General features: G+C 30.8%; 2 protein-coding genes across 2 annotated transcripts; one reads left to right on the plus strand and one right to left on the minus strand.

The window, feature by feature from the left end:
• LOC115882297 (serine protease inhibitor 27A-like) lies at positions 1 to 3,302 on the plus strand. The gene is made up of 8 exons (XM_030900272.1): positions 1 to 302; positions 359 to 483; positions 540 to 716; positions 774 to 990; positions 1,306 to 1,517; positions 2,401 to 2,586; positions 2,644 to 2,797; positions 2,857 to 3,302. Exons 1-8 carry the CDS (start codon positions 137 to 139, stop codon positions 3,033 to 3,035), a joined length of 1,416 nt encoding a protein of 471 aa, XP_030756132.1. The 5' UTR covers positions 1 to 136; the 3' UTR covers positions 3,036 to 3,302.
• Positions 3,303 to 4,311: 1,009 nt separating this feature from the next.
• Positions 4,312 to 15,173, minus strand: LOC115882304 (glutathione-specific gamma-glutamylcyclotransferase 1-like). The gene is made up of 5 exons (XM_030900288.1): positions 14,784 to 15,173; positions 12,984 to 13,019; positions 12,215 to 12,335; positions 10,760 to 10,968; positions 4,312 to 4,658 (listed from the first exon to the last, which is right to left on the minus strand). Exons 1-5 carry the CDS (start codon positions 14,979 to 14,981, stop codon positions 4,458 to 4,460), a joined length of 765 nt encoding a protein of 254 aa, XP_030756148.1. The 5' UTR covers positions 14,982 to 15,173; the 3' UTR covers positions 4,312 to 4,457.
• Positions 15,174 to 20,365: the final 5,192 nt, after the last annotated feature.

The raw sequence follows: 20,365 nt of genomic DNA on the forward strand, positions 1-20,365 counted from the left end.
TTATATATTCCATAGTTTTACGGATTTATAAATGAATCCTGCGAATTTTGCTATTGCTGTTGGACTCTGCAGCAAACGTGGTCCGCATTCAATTGAACATGGAAGTAGAACTAAACGATAATCGCTGGTTTTTACCATGTTTTTACTGTTCGGAGGATCCCCGTACTTGCGTTGTACAAACCGGACCTTGACTAACTGGATTTTACACTCATCTCTTATAGCCGGCTTATCAAAAAGCCACAAAAATAACGAATTAGTATTAGTGCGAATTGTTTACAGAATGTTGCTGTATTTTGTGCTTGGTAAGGTTAAGTTTCTTCCTTTTAAACTATCTCTTCAATTGGATACTCTTTTTTAGGATTCTTGTTGAATTCCGTTCTGTGTCAAAATGTAACGAACGAAACAAATGTTAACGTAGATGATATAGATGACTTTTATCCAAATATACAGTGGTCTGACGCATTTGACTGGAAACTATTAAAGGTATTTTTATCTGATTAATTGTATTTTTATACACAATCCTTGCCTTCTTTTTTTAGACTTTATCTAATGAATCTAGCAATGTTTTGATCTCACCCCTTAGCTTAAGACTAGTTCTTGCTATTTTGTATGAAGGATCCAGTGGTGCTACTCAAAGAGAGTTCGAAAGTGTGCTTCGATTCACACAAAAAGACACTTTGCGCGAAGAGTTCAAAAGTTCCCTCGATGCACTTCAAGTTAGTATGCAATTTTGTTGTAACCTTACTTAGTTTCTGTAGCCAGCAGTATTTTAGAATAGTACAGACGGCGAAAATGTTCTTAAAATTTGCACTAGCTTATTTTTGGATAGCTCCGTGGAAGCAAAAGAGAAATATGCTGAGACGATTAAACAGTATTATTATACTGATTTAGTGCCATCTAATTTTTCTGATCCCGAATCAGCCAGTTCTCAGATTAACGCATGGGTTGAAGAAGCCACTTTAGGGCTGGTGTCGCATTTAACACAGCCAGGTAAGAGTTTAAATTACATATAAATAATAGCCTAGTCTTGTGTGGCAACGTTATTGAAAAATTTCACTATTGCTGACACGGAGTCTATCAGACTCTTTTCAGTAGATTAAAACATATAAAAAATCAGAAGGGTATCCCGAGCAGTATGTCGCATGGTATGGTGAGAGTAATCGTGCGCCAAAATGGCGGTGGAGTCTCTCAGACCCTATGTCAGCAGTCAACTGATTGAATGTAAACGTTGGCTTCTGGCCACTCTTCCAAAGTCTTTCAAAAAATTGTATCCACTGTTTTATATGTTTTTTTTTTCGATTTTAGAGGATTTAGATGCTATGACACTGTTACTTGCCAATGCTGTATATTTCAAAGGTATTTGGAGGTATAAATTTCCAAAAGAAAATACAAAGGTAGATAAATTTTATGTGTCTCCAGAACAGGCTATTTATATACCTTTTATGACTATAACTGAACAGTTCTTCTATTATGAATCTTCTGTGTTAGATGCCAAAATTTTACGTTTGCCATATAAGGTGAATATATTTATATTTTTTTGTATTTATAATATGGTTTAACTAGCTTTATTAATAATGTCTGTACCTTCGTCGCGGGTTAACTTTTTGAAGAAAGGTTGGGTATTTCGCCACTGAAATAGAATCTAGAAACTAAAAAATAATTTTGTCAATCTCTGAGAACATAACGTGCCTTTGCTAAAAAACTAAAGTGTACTCATAGTAGTTAGATGAAGATACAATAGTTCCTGAAACGCTAAGCTTTACAAAAAATAACATTTTATTTTTTAGATTTCTGTTTCAGTGGTGAAATACCCATAGCTTTTTTAGATATGTATATCTATGGTTTGTGAGACAATAACGGTTGGTAACAACGAAATAGACTGTAATTAATAGAAGGGTACTTAAACAGAACAGCAACGGTATATAATAGACGTATCTGCTAAAAACTAAGGTGCTCTTGAATAGTTGTATTTAGATATTTTTAGTGATGAGCAAATGCGAGACCAAGACCAAGACTCTCTGGGTATTGGTCTTGTAGTTAATTAGTAGTATTAGTATTGGTTTTGCAAGGTCCAGTCTTGGTCTTGGTTTTGCTGCAAGACTGTTGCAAGCCCTTTTTAAGTATATTTTTCCTAGAGGCAATTTCTCAATAGTATATCTTTAAATATGTCGCACTGTTAGTAATTTATTGCAAATCAAGTTTAAGGGTTTTATTTTTAAATAAATTGTCTGAGTGAAATTGAGTATTTGTCTGACGAACATTTTTATTTTTCAATTTATTATATTTCCCAGAATTAACTTTTATGCAGTAACAGTGTTTTCCCATGTACCCTTAAAATGTTCTTAATAAGTTGACATATTAGAGTTAGAGTTTCAGTTGATACGTTAACTTGATTTTTAGAGTAGTAATATCTCAATGTTTATTGTGCTACCACTATCAAAAGGAGGCTTACCAGAACTCATCAGGAAAATAAATTTGGTAGATCTTCACCGAGAGCTTTTCCAAATGAACAAAAAACTAATCCAAGTGTCAATTCCAAAATTCCAATTTAAGTTTAAGGCTAGCTACTATAACTTACTGAAAGACGTGAGTGACTACTGAGATGACAGGTGACAGAATCCTTTATTAAATTTATATTTTTAGTATGGTTTTCGAACAATGTTTCAAAATACCGCAAGTTTTACACAAATCGTCAAAGGTCATTCTAGTATACTAAGAAAACTTGTTGTATCAGATATATTGCAGACTACCGGTATACAAGTAGACGAGGAAGGAAGCATAGCATATGCTGCCACAGGTCTGTATTATAAAAATTGAATTATTCAATATATTTTCTTAGTTTTCATTATCATTTAGATGTGATAGTTGGTAATAAAATTGGCGTACCTGACAGCACTTTTAACGCAAGTCATCCTTTCTTATTTTTCTTACAAGAAGACAAGGAAGGTACAGTATTCTTTGTAGGAAAAATAGAAAATCCATTGCAACAAGAACTGGAAATACGAAGGAATAAAAGTGATGAACAGGAAATATAGCAGACGTTTAGTTTGTTGGGTAAAAATGTTTAAATGTGTGTCAAAAATTCGCATCAATACGTAAACTTGAATTTGATTTTATTAATCAGAAATTGATGTACTTTTTAATCGTAATTTTAAGCTTCTATACAGGGTCTTTAAAATAATAATATATGTTGCTTTATTTTATTTACAGATATTTATAGCAAATGAAGACATATAATTATTAATATTTTAAATATTTTTTTATGTTACTGTTAAAATTAGAAATATATTTTTTTTCGATGATGTGATATCATTTTTTTTATTTAATTACTAAAATTAACAGTTAAATAAAATAACTTAATCAAATAAATAAAGTTTGTAGCTTTTCAACTTTATAATGAATCAGAAACATGAATCTAAATCTACATGTAAGTGAAGGGACTGTAAGAAGAAGATTAATCGAAGCAAATCTTATGTCAAGAAGGTCTGCTTCGGGACCGCAACTTACTAGAGTTCTTGACTAGGACCAGAAGCAAAGGCATGGTTTTAATGTAAAAATTACGAAAATATGTTAGTGTCTTCTTCAAAAACGAATATCTCCAAGAAAAATAAAGCTATTGTGATTTATGTGACCAAAAATCAAACTAGGATGTACCTTGATGATAAAATGCTTTTTAAATTCCTTGCTGTTTTCACCACACTATAATCAAAAACTTTCACCAAAATATCTACATTTTGTTTTCCCTCGTATAATTGACAGATGGGAACTTTTTTTTTAATTTAGAAGAGATACTAAAAAGTCAAACAAATAATTTAGTTACATATTGCTTAAAAACTCATCAATATGGGCCTAGTAGAATAAAATATGTTTAAATGTACGTCATAGTGAGAATCGCGCCAAAGTAGAATTCAAATATGCTTTTAATTTTCTTCATTATCAAATATTGTGAAATTATAAAGTCAATCAAACTTTATTGGCAACGTTGCCAAATATATGAAAAGTTGAATCGAAAATTACTTCGGAGTGATTTATTGATTTTGTGAGACGAGAAGCTAAATATTTGTCATTTTCTTCTATGTATGTATTCTCATATTAAACTAGATGGTTGTTTTAATATCAATGTAATTTTATTTTTTTAGCATATTATTTTGGGGTGTCCAGGCGTAAACAAAGTGATCTATCTCGGAATCGTAATTTCTTCAAAATCGTCAAATCTATAAATAAATTGAAACAAATAAACCGCTTAATTGGCGTCAGAAGCAGCCGACTTGCCAAAAAAATTACACACAAGGGTTAAGAACACTGCGCTGGAATTTGCCATAATTTTATTTCAAGGAACTTATAAAAAATATCGTCGGAATAACTTAAAAATTAGTTAATATAACTCATATTTATAATATATAAAATAGTTTTATCACAATGGTTCAGTTAATAACGTAATAAATAGTAAAATACTCTTAGATATTGAGACAGCGCAGTTTTTTCCCCGGAACTCTAGCAGTGTGTTCGAACGTTTCGACCCGGTTCTCGTCTCGCCGTCTTTCGTCATCAGGGCTGGATTCCCTCGAATTGGACTTCCTGATAAAGGTGATGCATCCCTCTCCAGATCCCATAAGCGTTTTCAGACATAACTTTCTCATTTCAACTAGATTTAATACCTGAAATTAAAGTATTCTTTTATTCATTGGAGAACTAGATAATCATTTTTATTGTTTATACACTCACCGGCACGAAAAACGGACACCTTAAAATTTTTGTTTTTTAAAGTTTGATAATATTTCTAGTGAGTCGATTTTGATGTTTTTTAAAGCTATTGCTTAAATTGCCTATCCTACGTGGGACACAAAAGCGAGCAAGCGACGCGTGCGACAACAGAGGGCGATGAACGCGACTAGCGCGATATATTTAAATTGCCTGCAATGCCGCTTCAGTCGCGCGACTCTCCTACCTAGGACGACAGCTTCGTAAGAAAACGTTATTTGATAAATACGCGTCGCTCGCACCGCCCGAATCGCGCGCTTTTGTCTCCCACGTAGGACGAAGCGTAAGCTACAGTACATCTGTCCGTTCTGTAGCTACGGGGTATCCGTGAGAGGGGAAATGATATTCTCTCCATGTTTTTCGTAAAAAATTAAACGACGCGTCCCATCAATAAAAATTCGACAAATTTGCAAGTAGCCAATAAAATGAGTGGGCGGAGCGATTTGCGGTGTACTCGTCAAGTCGACGTATAAAATATATTGCTGTTTATTTAAATGTTTTTTGTCCGCATTCCTTTCATAGACACAGATCCAGCAGACGTACTGTACATATTTGTAGCTAGATTATTTGACTTTTTAGTATCTTTCTAAATTAAAAATGAAAGTTCCCATTATACGAGGGAAATAAAAATGTTGATATTATGGTGAAAGTTTCTTTTTGAAATGATAAATAATATAATCATAAACTCATAAACAATAATAACCATAAACACTATTTCATAGGTCTGTTGACTGGGATCAAAAGCAATGGCGTGGTTTTAATGTAAAAATTACGAAAAAATGTTAATGTTTTTTTAAATGCGATCTTCAAAAAAAAATGAAGCTATTGAGATAAATCAAACAATAAACTATCGAGAAAAGATGCATCAACTTTCACCAAGATAACAACATTTTGTGTTCTCTCGTATAATTTACAGATCGACACTTTCATTTTCAATTTAGAGAGATAGTAAAAGGATCATCAAAATCGGTAAAATACATCAAAATTTTAAAGTGTCCATTTTTGCGTGCGCCCAAGTTTTCCAAGTATGAGAGGTATTTTCAGACCTCCAAGATATTAGAAAACGTAAAAAATACAATAATATATACAGGGTCCGGCAATAGTGCGTCGGGCATCTGTAGCTCATAGAATAAAAAACTTGAGAATTTTGTTTAAGTGCAAATCTAAAGTATGTATGAGGATGTATTTCCGGAAAATATTTTAACTTCTATAGGGTGGCTCAAAAAAGTGTCAGTGGATCTGGATGATTTTTTTTAAATGGAACACCCTGTATATTATTGCATTTTTGGCTTCCTTTCATATCACTTTACATTATCCCAAGATATGAGTAAATATATTTCGATAGTTTCAGAGATATTAAAAAATAAATCAAAAATATATATTTTTCAACCCTTCTTAAAAAAAATATTAAAAATACAAGAACTGTTCTGAAATCAAAACTATATTAGATATTTACTTTAGATGGTCTGTTTTTACTTTACCATAAATATGGTAATCGTAAATCATACAGTATGTTCAATATTTTACGCCAAACTTTCAAAAATATAAAATAATTTTTCTTCGTTTTTTTAAATGGAACACCCTGTATATTATTTTTTTATTTGATGGAGAATTAAGAAATGAACATTTTTTGTATTTAAAGTATTTCAAAATTTTAATAGTTTTCCGGTTACACGTATTATTATATCATATGGCACTTTCATTGGTAAATACGAGAGAAAAATCATTAGGTGGTTTGATGAAATTTACTGTGGAAAATGCCATATGAAATACAAAACTGGGAATATCTGCGAAACCGTTAAAAATTTTGAATACTCTTAAACACAAAAAATGTTCATTTTTATTCTCCATCTACTGAAAAATAATATACAGGGTGTTTCCATTTAAAAACGAAGAAAAATTATTTTATATTTTAGAAAGTTTAGCATAGAATCATTAGAATATTCAGCTACGCAACAGAAAAAATACTGAAATGAAAGAGCTAAAATTGCACAAATAGAATACCAGATGGCGTTAGACAATATCATAATCAGAATATAATTGAAATTTTGAACTTTCTGGTTTTGGATCGACGGCTCGTCATCGGCCTTATATTCTAAACATGCAATAGTTGCTAAGATTCAAAAGACGTGAATTACATCCCATTCTTTTATTGTAACGTATATGTGTTTCTTTCTTTATTCTTCTTTTCTGTCAACACTTCACTTATAAGATATATACTAAGCTGTCAACAACATGAATAAAATATAATAAGATATGAACTTAAAGAACTATATAGAACAATATATATCCAATAAACCTGATGATGACCTTGTCTGTTCCTCCAGCCACATGTAACCATATTTCCTAGTTGCGTAGCCAGATATTCTTGATAACTTGAACATTCTTAAGAAATGAACATTTTTTGTATTTAAAGTATTTCAAAATTTTTAATAGTTTTCCGGTTACACGCAGTATTATTTCATATGGCACTTTCAATGGTAAAATACGAGAGAAAAATCATTAGGTGGCTTTGATGAAAATTTACTGTGGAAAATGCCATATGAAATACAAAACTGGGAATATCTGCGAAACCGTTAAAAATTTTGAAATACTCTAAACACAAAAAATGTTCATTTTTTAATTCTCCATCTACTGAAAAAATAATATACAGGGTGTTCCATTTAAAAAAACGAAGAAAAATTATTTTATATTTTAGAAAGTTTAGCGTAGAATTTTGAACATTCTGTATGATTTATGATTTCCATCTTTATAGCAAAGGAAATACAGACCATCTAAAGTAAATGCCTAATATAGTTTTGATTTCAGAACAGTACAGCTGGGGGTTGGAACCTTTGGTGTTACACAGCAAAATAAAACACTAAATCAGCACAATACACCAAAACACTTTTACTTTTACACTGGGCGCACGTTTCGCTAACCATCACATTCGCTAACCGCACATCATCAGTAGATGATCAAGACTGAGTCTTGAGGTATATTTATTTATATATCTGTACTAACTATATTTTTTTTCTACAATACATAATTTTAGATATAACTATTTCCAGCAAAAAAAAATCTTGAAAATAGTTAACTTTGGAAGCGCAAACAAAACATAATTTTACTCACCAGTAGATCCAATATTGCCTATTACACCAGATATGGTATCGCTCCGCCAGCACTTTTAAAGGTTAGGTCATTGTCTACCCATGTTTTCATCCAAATAGATAATACTTGGCGAATTTTCGAATTTCGCGTATATATTTATATCTCTCTCTGCAATATAATGAGCCGCTCCATTAATATTTATCTGTTATTTTAACATTTACGCCAAAAAAATCCATTTGATTTTAATAACCCCCTAAGCGTGTCCCTGCCAAAGGAAAATTCGATTCTTCCTACAATTTTTGCAAAAGCTTTCTAATTGTGGGGACGACTTTGAATTCGAGATAAAATCTATTTATCAAATTCCTGACCACTTGGAAATCAAAGTCGTCGAGCTCACGTAGCCGTTTCTTTCCAGGGCTGGATATCATTTTATCGGGGTTAGTTTCCAGTCTTTTTTATCTTCTGTGTGAATATTTTTATTGCCGATACGAACTCCGGTATAAAGAGATATCCGCTCAAGTTTACGTTTAAGCGGCAACTTAAGCGAACTCTCTGTAGCTTCTTCGTCGCAAACCCTGTTATGAACACAAGGAAATAAACCAAATGTTAGTTTAGCTAAAATATGTTAGTTTAGCTAAAATATTTAGGTAAAATGTGGGTGCTTTTCATTTTAGCCAATATTTAATTTTAGTATTCTAATAATTACATTATTATTATTCTACTTACCTATATAAATTAGCTATTATTTCTCTTGTCCTGGCTATGTAGCATCTTACCCTTAACAAATTTATTCATTTTAAAACACAAATATACGATCAAACTTAATATTAATAATTAAAAACTACGAACGAAAAACATTATAACAATATAACAAAACAATAAAACACATTTTAACTATTAAATATACGAAAAATATAGGAATAAAGTTTAGGATAACCGGTATAAAATAATGAGAGAAAGTAATAATGATCAAAACAATGACACCGCCACTGGATATTTCAATAGTATTCAATATTTCTACTCTTTTCAGAAGTAACCGTGAAGTTGGGGATAAGGCTAGCGAATAGGAAAGGCGTAAAAGCCATGGCAACCGCGTAGTAACAAATCCTGTGACGTACTCTCGCCAATCATGTTCGATGAATAGGCGGCCGTGCGCGGCGATGCCGGTTTGCCAATGATATCGTTGAAATATCTTCACCTTTCGTAATAAGCAGATTATACAGAATGAAAGAAATAAGTTATTAAATAAAACATATCCAACAATATGAACTACGTTAAAATTCCTTAGTAATATACGTCAGAATATATGCTAAACACATTATATATAATAAAAATATATTAAATTTATAGTTCATGTCTGGCAATTTTGCAATTTTATAGATAAACGTGGCAATATCGATTTTTTTTTCTCGCATTCATTCCGTAGCTTCAGATCCGCTGGTCAAACCTTTGATTTATTTTTTAATATCTCTGAAACTATCGAAATAGATTTACTCATATCTTGGGATTATGTAAAGTGATCTGAAAGGAAGCCAAAAATGCAAGAATATACAGGGTGTTACAGATCCACTCACACTTTTTTGAGCCACTCTATAGAAGTTCAAATATTTTCCGGAAATACATCCTAGTACATAATTTAGGTTTGCACTTAAACAAAATTCCCAAATTTTTTATTAATTAGTGCCGGACCCTGTATATTATACGTCATGATAGGGTATATACATAGCTTTTGAATTTAAATTTGCATTATACTATTGTGTAATGTGTTATGTATGTAAATTTATTTTATTTAATTTTGTCCCCAGTCGTAAATTAATCATTTATAGGCAGATAGAGCTGTTAAAATCGTTTGGAACCATTAAGAGTCCATTTCACCAATCCGAAAAATAGCAAAATAAGCGTTCGGCATTTAACGTTTTATGTAAAACTGGCTAGGTATTTTTACACTAATGAAGAAGGAAATTAAATATAAAAATATTATAAATAGTAAAAAAAAGTAAATTATAATATATATAGAATTATACTATATCCGTATTGTAGCATATTTTTATGCAACTTCTTTATTTTTAAGATTTTGATGGTCAATCATCAACAAAATATTCCTTATGTTTGGCCTAAATTTTCTCGAAAATAAAGACATAATTTAAAATTCTGTTACAATACGGAAATAGATTGAAGTTTTGTGATTACAGTGATATATAATTTATATGGTTTTGTAATAAATTGCTTGCTATTTTATGGCAAATGCTAAAAGCTCTGCAAACCTTAATCAAGCCTTAATCAAAGCACGTGTGTTTGGAATTTTGGGTGTGGCTTAACACGACAGGATCGGGCTAAGCTTTAAGCCCCGTTCTCAGAACAGCGACTGTCGCCAGCTACACGTCAAGAGGACCAATGAGATTTGTACAAAATTCAAACAGCTGTCAATTTTAAAATTAGTACAGCTCCCATTGGTTGTTTGAAATGTCAAACTGTGTCGCCAGCGACACGACGTCGTTCTGAGAACGGGGCTTTAGGCAGATTTCTGAAATATAATATATATTTCCTTCGGCCACACACCCGCTTTACCCGACCCTTGAGAGCGACCCGAACAGTACAGCGTAATAGACTCTTAAGAGAAAACCTTAGATTATTACACAAAATATATCAACAGAAGATAATGGATAAACGTTATAGTAATTAATGCCACGAGTTTTAAGCAGAACTGTAAAAGTATAATTAATAGGTAGGTACTTAAATTGTTTTAGAAAGGTTTGTAGTGATATTAAAAAAATAAATAGACCTAAACATTATTAACAAAAATGAAAGGAGCGCTTTCTTAAATTATATGCAAATTGTACTTGTTCGGAACCCATAAAATCGACCCTAAATAATTTTTTTACAGTTCGAGTAAACATAAACTACCTACTTTTTCTTCTAAATTGTATAGATGCGGGTCATGCTTATCAGGAAAAAAATTCCTCATAAAATTCGCCAACCGAATTAGATATTCTACGTTGTGCCCGCTTGGTCCTCGGCAGTTAATTATTTGATGGGCTATTTCCTCCGTATCGGCATCTCCAAGCCATAAAGGATTCAGTGGTGTAGCGACGTACAATAGTACCGTAAAAGGGGCACCTACAAAAAGGTAGACAACTCAGAGCAATAAATAAACACTGCTCAACGAAAATCTTTGATCAAGAATGACCTCAGGGTTTGATTCGGAATATACACCTTTTTGAAGGCTTAGATACTTCGATTTTGTGAGAAAATTAATTTTTTGAAACCTTGTTTTTGAGCTATTTTTGAAGATGGTTTTAACTTTCCCTACTACTACTGTACACGTAGAACCACAATGGTTTTATTTTCTTATTCTACGCCTTTTAATTAATAAGTTTAACAGCAAAAAATCGGCGTCAAGACGAAAATTGACAATTTTCATGACTATGTTTGGAAAAAAGTCGAAAAATTCAAATTTTTGGGTATTTTTACATATTTTCAAAGGCCTTAGAAATTTAGTAAACGTAGTGATAAATTTCAGTATTTGTAGAAAATTTTATGTAGATTCAAAATACATACCACCATACAGGCTTAGGTACCTTGGTATATTTTCTTATTCTACGCTTTTTAATTAGAAAATAGCAGCAATTTTAACAAAATTGGAGACATGACAAAAATCGCCAATTTTCATGACTATATGTATGAAAAAAAGTCGAAAAAATGCCAATTTTGGCTGTTTTTTACACATTTTTAAAAATCTTAGAAAAATAGTAAATATAGCCGCAAAATAATGAAAATTTCAGCATTTGTAGGAAATTTTATGTAGATTCAGAATACTTTCACCTTTAAAGACTTAGGTACCTCGGCTTTGTGAGAAAATTTATTTTTTGTATCTTTATTTTTCAGCTATTTTGATGATTTTTGAAACGTGTCCTACATCCATTACTGCTCCTGTAAGACTACATTGGTTTATAGTTTCTTATTTTACACCTTTTAATTACCAAATAACATGATTTTTACCAAAATCGGTGACATGACCAAAATCGCCAATTTTCATGACACGGACAAATGTCAAAAAACTACCATTTTATTTAGCTTATTTTTTCACACATTTTTAAAGGCCTTGGAAGGATAGCAAACATAGTCGTAAAATTATGAAAAATTCGGCTTTCGTAGGAAATTTTATGTAGATTCAGAATATATACACCATATTAAATTCGCTTCGATACATTATTTTTAAAAGAAATTTAATCTTTTGAACACTTGTTTTGAGACGACAGAGCGTTTCCTTATTCTTACAAAGCTATTTTATTATTATTCTCCGAGGTAGAAAAGATGTTTTGAAGTTAGAATAAATTCCAGGAAGGTATCGGATCCTACTCACCATCGCTTGGGTGGAAATCTGTGAACTTTGAAATGTACCCTCCTTGTTCACATTCTCGCTGAGATAGGTATGACAGGGCTGTTTCACCATGGACTGAAAATGCAACTCCGTATACTTGACCCTAGAGCAAAGACAATACGGATAAAATTAAATAGGTCTTCATATATGTAGTAACACATTTACCGGATATTTCAATAAATCTAAAATTTGTGCCGTGTTAGTCATAATTCTTTTAACTATTTTTCTTTTTAAAAAATTATTTGGTATGGCATAGTAAGTAAAGTAGAAAATATTTGCGATTTTACCTATGACAAATATGCATAGAAATTTTACAAAAGCACTAGATAGCAAAGACAATAAGCAATACGCATGTTCTGAAACAAAACATTCACACATTGCTCAAAAAATACCATATTAATGAAGTAGTAATTACTAGGATTAGTCGTCATATAAATCAGGATGAGTGCTAACCATCAATTGCGACTTGTTAGCAAACAATTGATATAAATTCTAATCAAGATATACTAACTAATACACTTATTCCATTTTGCATGTAATGTAATTACTAGTAATATAATCCCATTTTCATATAGGATAATCACAAATATTTTTACTTTATATATATTATTTTCTAGAAAAAAAATTGTAAGTATATTCGGTTTTTTGGTCCGAAAATATTTGTATTTTATACTTCTATGAGTTTGTATCTCTTTTCTTCATTTCTTTCAATTATATCAGACTGATAAATTTTATTGTTATAATAACTTACTTCACTGTCTTCAACTAATGTAGCGACTCTGCCTGGCTGAAACAAAGATAAACACAATATTTTAGACATTCCTTCTTTTATTATGAACAATATAGTTCATTATTATTCAATACATTTCTTCTGTTAAAGATAAGATGGCTAATTTCTCTGGTCAAGGGTTATTTTACAAAATCTTTATACAGTAACAAATAACTATTTAGATATCAATAATTAGTCTTTGTGGAACCATCTGGATAAAATAAATGTTATTCCTATATATAAGATCATCGATAAACAAATTTTTGTTTTGTCTACTTCCTTAGAAATTTTTGGTACCTATACATGATGAGTGAATAAGTCCAAATATTTTCAGGGCTGGTACATCTCGACCAAAAAACCACCATAGAAAATTAAATGATCTTTGCTTAAATTTTTAGAACCACTGGATCTCTTCTGGGCTTTCTTTCTTGTAAATTTAATCTACTTCCTAACGTTGTCATATTATCAAACTATTATGTTTTTTAACTGAAAATATATACTACCCCCAAAAATTATTTGCACTTATTTAAAGTAACTCACCCTGTATAAATTCGATTTTAAGTAGAGGAAGAAGGCACTTGTTTTGGTTACCCACCTTCAGCAGAGCTTCAAAGAAAACAGCAGATTTTTTTAATATTTTATAATTAAATTGATTTTTATATTATTAGTATTTAAACTATTTTTGTGAAATTTTTTATTAATTATATGACACAAAGTTCACATTTTTATAATTTTTTTAACGATTTATCAGGATGTGCGACACTATACAGGGTGTCCCAGAAATAAGTGCAAGTATTTTAAGGGGTGGTCGATCTGGTCAAAAGAAACATTCTTTCTCTTTACCGTTTTTCAAGTAAGTCTAAAATAATCGAGTTATTTTACTTTGAAAATTTAAAGAAAACATGCTTTTTTGCTTAAATTTCGAGAACCACTGGATTTTTTCTGGATTTTCTTTCATGTAAATTTAATCTACTACCTATGTTGCCATATTATCAAGAAACTATGTTTTTAACTTAAAACTAAAAAAATTTCCAAAATTTTTTCAAAAAAATCCAAATTAAAAAAAAAAATTCGCAAAAAAGACCTCATAGGTGTGTTTCTGAGGCCGAAATATATTACCAGTTAAAATACCTGCACTTATTCTGGGACACCCTGTATAATTAATTTGTTATAGAATTAATTTTAAAATAGAGTATGAAATTTTTTCAAAATTTGTGACTGGCATCCAGATGGCATATTCGAAGAATTCGCATCATTAGATTTGTATAAACAATAACAATTGTACGCTTGGCAACCGTTGACCGTATGTTTAAAACTATGTATGTATCAATATGAGCGCATTGGATATAATATAACCTCATTCGTGGTATCGTTTATTTAAAAACTGACCATATTTTATTGAATAATTTAAAAATAATAAAATTTAAAGATATTCTGTTTGGTTGAAATAAAAACGGTTAATTTAAAATTAATTTTTAATTCGTCATAACCGCGCTTTCTTATCAACTATCTAGGATTTTACTTGACATGGTCCATTTATGGGAAGGTAATAAGAGGGCCGAGGTCATTTTTATAAATTTTCGTTACAATGGGCCTTGATTAATACAGTGAAAGTTTAAAAATCTATCGAAATAATAACTTCTTGATCGCAAATGAAATTTAAATCAAGAATCACTTGTTTTCGTGTTTTATTGATGTTTATTTCTCGAAACAATATCCCGGTGTTGTTACTTCCTTGTTTTATTTTTAGTAATAACATAAAATAAAATATAAACATTTTACCTGTTCTTCGGTTCCTCGATGGGTCGTGTTTCCCTGCCAAAATCTCCTTTGGTATCCACTGACACATCCTGGAACTGCCTTGCTAAATGAGAATCCAGGTTTCCAACACAGGGACCCGTACGCGAATACCCACAAACATTTCGTTTCGTTTTCGAAAACTTGATTTTCTAAAACCGCGGGTTCCGCCATACGATCCATGAGTTGTACTGTCCGCCTTACTTAGCTGATTTGAGACCGAGTGATATTCTGACGCAACTGTTACTGAAGTATAGTATACGCGTTTCAATGAACTTGTCGGTAAAAACTTCCACTTCTCCGGCCGAGCACGGTAGAAATCCCGATCCACGATTGATTGCTGATTGTTCGGCCAAAATTTGTGTTTTTTTCACACAATTTTGGTAATATTTTTTGTTTACTTATAGATACTTCGAACGTTTTGGCGAGCTCCATAATCTTTGTATTTAGGTTAACTGATGTACGATTGGAACATCAGATAAAACATATTTGCACCTTATTTTTTTATTTATTTTGTCTCAAAAGATATTTAAATTGCATTGATACGTTTCCATAAATTATTTAACTTTTTATAGGTACCGTACTTTATTATTTATCACTCAATAAAAAAAAAATAAAAATGTATTCAATCCAAATATTTACTGCAGCAATATTTAAATTTAAATAGTCTATTTCTTTGATTTATTTTGTCATCAATATGTACATACAGAGTGAGTCTTTAAATAAAAGTACGCATATTTTCAAGGGTGGTATATTTCGATCTCAGGAACACATATATGAGTTTTTTTGTAAAAAAAAATGATGATAACTTTGTTTTGTGTAATTTTTTTAATTTTCATTTATAAAACATAATATTTTGATAATATGGCAATATTTATGTAGTAGATTAAATTTAGAGAAACGAAAATGTAGACAATATCCGCTGGCCCTGAAAATTACAGCAAAAAATATATTTTGTTAAATTTTTCGAGTAAAATGAGGTATTTTGAATTTATTTAAAAATTAGTAAAGAGAAAATATTTGTCTTTTATATGTACCAGCCCTGAAAATATGTACACTTATTTAAGACTCGCTCTGTATAATAACAGAATAGGAGCCGACAAGTCCAATGTACATTATGGAACAAATTTAAAAAAATATAACACCAGTGGACTATATTCAGAATCTAGATCAATATACATATAATTATAATTTAAAGATATTATGTAATGCAAAATACTTATCTTTAAATAATACTTATATCACAAGTTTATTACTTTATATTAGACATACGTGTATATAAACTTTTCCGAAAAAAAATTGACCACTGTGTATAAGAAAAATCGTTTTTTTTTATCTAGTTCACTTGTGATTTCATTATGATGTTGGCTAACATACTATACATATATTTCAAGGTTTAGCAACTACTCCGATCTCCGATGTCCTTATTTCAGTTTTTTGGGATACTTTCCAGACTTGAAGTATATTATAAATTTTAAATTGCGTTGTAGGATTCTTGTCTCACCTTCTATTCGAAATTGGCACATCTAGAAAGCTTCCGGGTGGATGACAATCCAAAATTCGCCATAAACATCGTGTTTCTTTTTTTTTATAATAATTATTTTATTATTATACATATAAACTTAACTCCTATAATTATAAAATATCTTTTAAATAAGTTTTTCTTTGACAAAAATAAAATGTAAGTATTTTATTAGAATGTCTACAAAAAAGGCCTTAAATTTCGAATAATTTGAAAAAAAGTGTTAAAAGATTACAAATTAACAAGGATTACAAAAACACTGCAGAGTAATTATACCACCTGTAGAGATTTTAAGATTAAATATATTATTTCCAACATAACGATAGCAAATATTTATATAGTATATCCTGGAAATAAAATAGCTATATCTATACATGTATAGATTTTATTTCGAGAACCTCAATTTAATAGCCTGTCGAAAAATTGCTAATTATAGCCACGAATACGAAGAGACTATTATAATATCGACGAATGAGTGCTAATTAATGTAATTACAACAAAAGATATAACAGGAGAAAAAACTTTGTTACAATTTAATAAAAATATTTGTTTATATGATCAATTTAACATTAGTAAGTACGACTTTACCATAGAATAATATAAATGATAATGCACAAAATTGAAAAGTTATAATATCAATGCAGTTTAACTTTGCATAATAAATCGTCCTATAATTAATTACAGAAACACGATTTCTGAATTGCGTCATGTTTATTTTATAATAGAAAATTTAAGTATTAGCCTTATTAGGTATAGATAAGATCAGTTTTTGATAACACTGTTGACACTTTATAAGTATAAATATAAAAAGATTAAAAACCTCAAAAAACCTAGACATCACAAATCTAGACATATTATTCAGACCCTTCAAATAAAAATAGGGTTTTCATATCTTTTAATCTCTTATTATATAAAAAAACTTGTAAATATTATTAGTTTCTGGACCTTATAAAAATTAATTATTTATTATCAAGTATTTCTAATGTGTTACATACTATATTTGGCAATGTTAATCCATAAGTATCAAGTCCAAAATTACTTCCAAATAATGCAAAACATGCAATTGTAAAAATGATAATGCTCTCATAGAATTTGTTTTTGTTTAAGAATGTTATTTTCCAGAATTTATTGTCTGTATTTTAACGAATATTATTTCAAATTGTACGTATAACTATAGGCAATCTGTGCTATAGACTTGGTGCATTTCAGTTGATTTTAAAAATTCCGATCGCAGCGCTCGGTACGGCAGAAATCAGGAGTTTTCGGCTCTGTATTTCACGCAGTTCCGATGTTGGTCGCATTGAAATAATGTTAAAATCGTAGCTTTGTTATAATATTTAAGTATTTTAGTTTTTATTAGTGCGGTTATTGAAACTATAAAATACTCAGGTACGAGGTTTGTGTGTTGTAACGCTGTTTCAGGAGTAAAAATTAATTGAAAAAGAACACGAAACTGGGCGTCGCTTTGTGTTGTGACAAATTCAAATGTTAATAAAATTGTCGAAAAAATATTAACAAGTAAAGGAGGCCGTAATTACGTGGTTGTTGGGTACGATCTTAGATTAACAATAAAAAGGTACAATAACATTCAATAACTCAACTTTCCCGGTCAAAATTGTCAGTTAAAAATATACGTATTCAACCAGCGATACAGATTAAATGGCATTGCATTCACTATTTTGTTCACAAGTAAATGACTGTCTGTGAATTGGTCTGTAATGACTGTATATCAAGCGTAATGTAATAAGAGCAAAAAATGTAGTTCTCACATGCACTTTCTGTTATTTTTTGCATGTCCTCTGTCGAAATCTTCCCTGACTTGTACAAACTTTATTTAAAGTACAATTAGGAACATACTTATATAAAATATATTTGCTTTTAAAAATTGTATGTAAAAACGACTATCCACCATCTTTTATTGACAAAAGATTAAACGAAATACAAACCCCAAACCATAGGCAGAACCATTAGCGTAACTAGCAATTCATCCTAGGGGGGCCTAGGTCTTTTGGTTTTTAAAAAATGAAGAATAATTTAAAAAACGCGTTTTTTGAATAAAACGTTTACATGAATTTATCTATCAGTAAATTTCATAGACTTGGTTGTCAAACCGTGTTCCCGTAGATTACTTAAATACCTACAAATTTTCTAAAAAAATAAAAATTAACACATTTTTTGAACTCAACAAAATAATATTAACTAAACAAAACTAGAAAACGTCATTTTTAGTACATCACAAGCAAATAAAAATTAATACGTAGCCAAGAGTCATAATTCAAGATACCTCTGGGAGTGCCCAGCAGTACCTAGGGGGGGCCCGGCAACCCCGGGCCCCCCTGTAGTTACACCAATGGGCAGAACACACACAATGGTAACAATACACAATTCCATCAATACGGGACGTTTCAGCAAAAAACAGGAAGGATCCATTTTAACCCACACTAAACCAATATGAACACCGAACAACAAACAAAAAATATAATATATAAAATACCATATACCATGTGAATATGATAGATTTTATATTGGTGAAACACAGGGGTGGATGGGGAAGTGGAAACCGGCCCGGGAAAAACAGACAACCGGCGCAAATCCACAAAAACAGAATGACCATAACGAAGAAACATATTTTATTTATTACTACAAGGTGTCCCAGAAATAAGTGCAAGTATTTTAACTGGTAGTATAGTTGAAGCCTAGAAACAGGCCTATGATGTTTTTTCGCAAAAAGAACTTTTGAAAATTCGGAATTTTTTGAAAAATGTTTTGGATTTTTTTTAGCTTTTAGTTAAAAAACATAATTTCTTGATAATATGGCAACATAGGTAGTAGATTAAATTTACAAGAAAGAAAATCCAGAAAAGATCCAGTGATCCATTCTCAAAATTTGAGCAAAAAATTGGAAATTTTCAAAGTAAAATAACTGTGTTATTTTGGACTTATTTGAAAAACGATGAAGAGAAAATATTTATGTTTAATGTATCGAGATCTACCACTTCTTAAAATACTTGCACTTATTTCTGGGACAACCTGTATATAAGTAAGGGTGTTTTAGTATAGTATAAAGGTTTTAAAAAAAATTAAATTGTCTTGATCAAAATTTTCGTAAAGACCAATATTGGGTCGGACATCTGTTATTTTTACTACAAAATAGCTCAGTTTTACAGGGTTCTACTGCTTTATTTGCATTATCGATAACGGTAATTGGATCTTGAATAGGCTACGAGTCACGATTTTGAGAAACTTTCCTGATTCATTCAGTTCAGCTGACCCAATCCCCTGTGAAATACATTACTTTACGGGTATATACTTTCTTACACATTCTAGAAAGAAATTCTCTCTTTTCTGCTACAGCAGCAGCCTCCTCGTGTACACGTGTTATTAACTGAATCTGTGAACTGAATGAACCGCGGTCGCCGTTGAAACTGCAGCATTTTTTAGGTTATTATATAGTTCTTATCATGAAACTTTTCCTCTATACTTTTGTACATTTGGCATCTTGTATGACAATGCCATGACCAGAGCCATGACTCAAACGAGAAGAACCTAGGCAATACCTAGACAGTGGACATAAATGTGTTCTGATGTAATGTTATGTTACAGTCCATAATAAGAATATTTGGATTTTCGAGACATATTAATATTTTATTATCTAATCTAGTTTACACTTTATTTAACTCTTCTCCGCTGTCTCAGTAATTTTTAGCAAACTCATTTTAGCAACATTTTAAACAACAATTTAGATTTGGCTTTTAGTTCCGTCCCCAATTCAAGCCAAGCATAGATGTTTTGTCCGTCAACTGCAGAATTCGCGTCAAATTGTTCCACCTTTTTACAAAGGGGAGCTCGAAAAATATTGCACCGAAGCCTCCAGTTGTCTCAATCTACGCCACCGTATTTTTAGTATACATTTAGATCGAGACTATTTAAATTTACCTAATGATATTCATTCTTTTTTTTTGCTGCCAGTCAGTCATATTTATTAATTATTAATAAAAGAATATTGGGTAAAACTATACAGAGTGAAAAATAAGTGCAAATATTT

This window comes from Sitophilus oryzae, unplaced genomic scaffold (genome assembly GCF_002938485.1).
Source record: "Sitophilus oryzae breed Bouriz unplaced genomic scaffold, Soryzae_2.0 scaffold_177_pilon_pilon, whole genome shotgun sequence".
NCBI lineage: Eukaryota > Metazoa > Arthropoda > Insecta > Coleoptera > Curculionidae > Sitophilus > Sitophilus oryzae.

Coding starts and splice junctions, on each gene's coding strand:
- LOC115882304 (XM_030900288.1), bottom strand. CDS start 14,981: ATGGATCGTATGGCGGAACCCGCGGTTTTAGAAAATCAAGTTTTCGAA. Junction 13,020..14,783: donor ATCGAGGAACCGAAGAACAG/GTAAAATGTTTA, acceptor TCTTTGTTTCAG/CCAGGCAGAGTCGCTACATT. Junction 12,336..12,983: donor CATTAGTTGAAGACAGTGAA/GTAAGTTATTAT, acceptor TCTTTGCTCTAG/GGTCAAGTATACGGAGTTGC.
- LOC115882297 (XM_030900272.1), top strand. CDS start 137: ATGTTTTTACTGTTCGGAGGATCCCCGTACTTGCGTTGTACAAACCGG. Junction 991..1,305: donor GTCGCATTTAACACAGCCAG/GTAAGAGTTTAA, acceptor TTTCGATTTTAG/AGGATTTAGATGCTATGACA. Junction 1,518..2,400: donor TTTTACGTTTGCCATATAAG/GTGAATATATTT, acceptor CTTGATTTTTAG/AGTAGTAATATCTCAATGTT.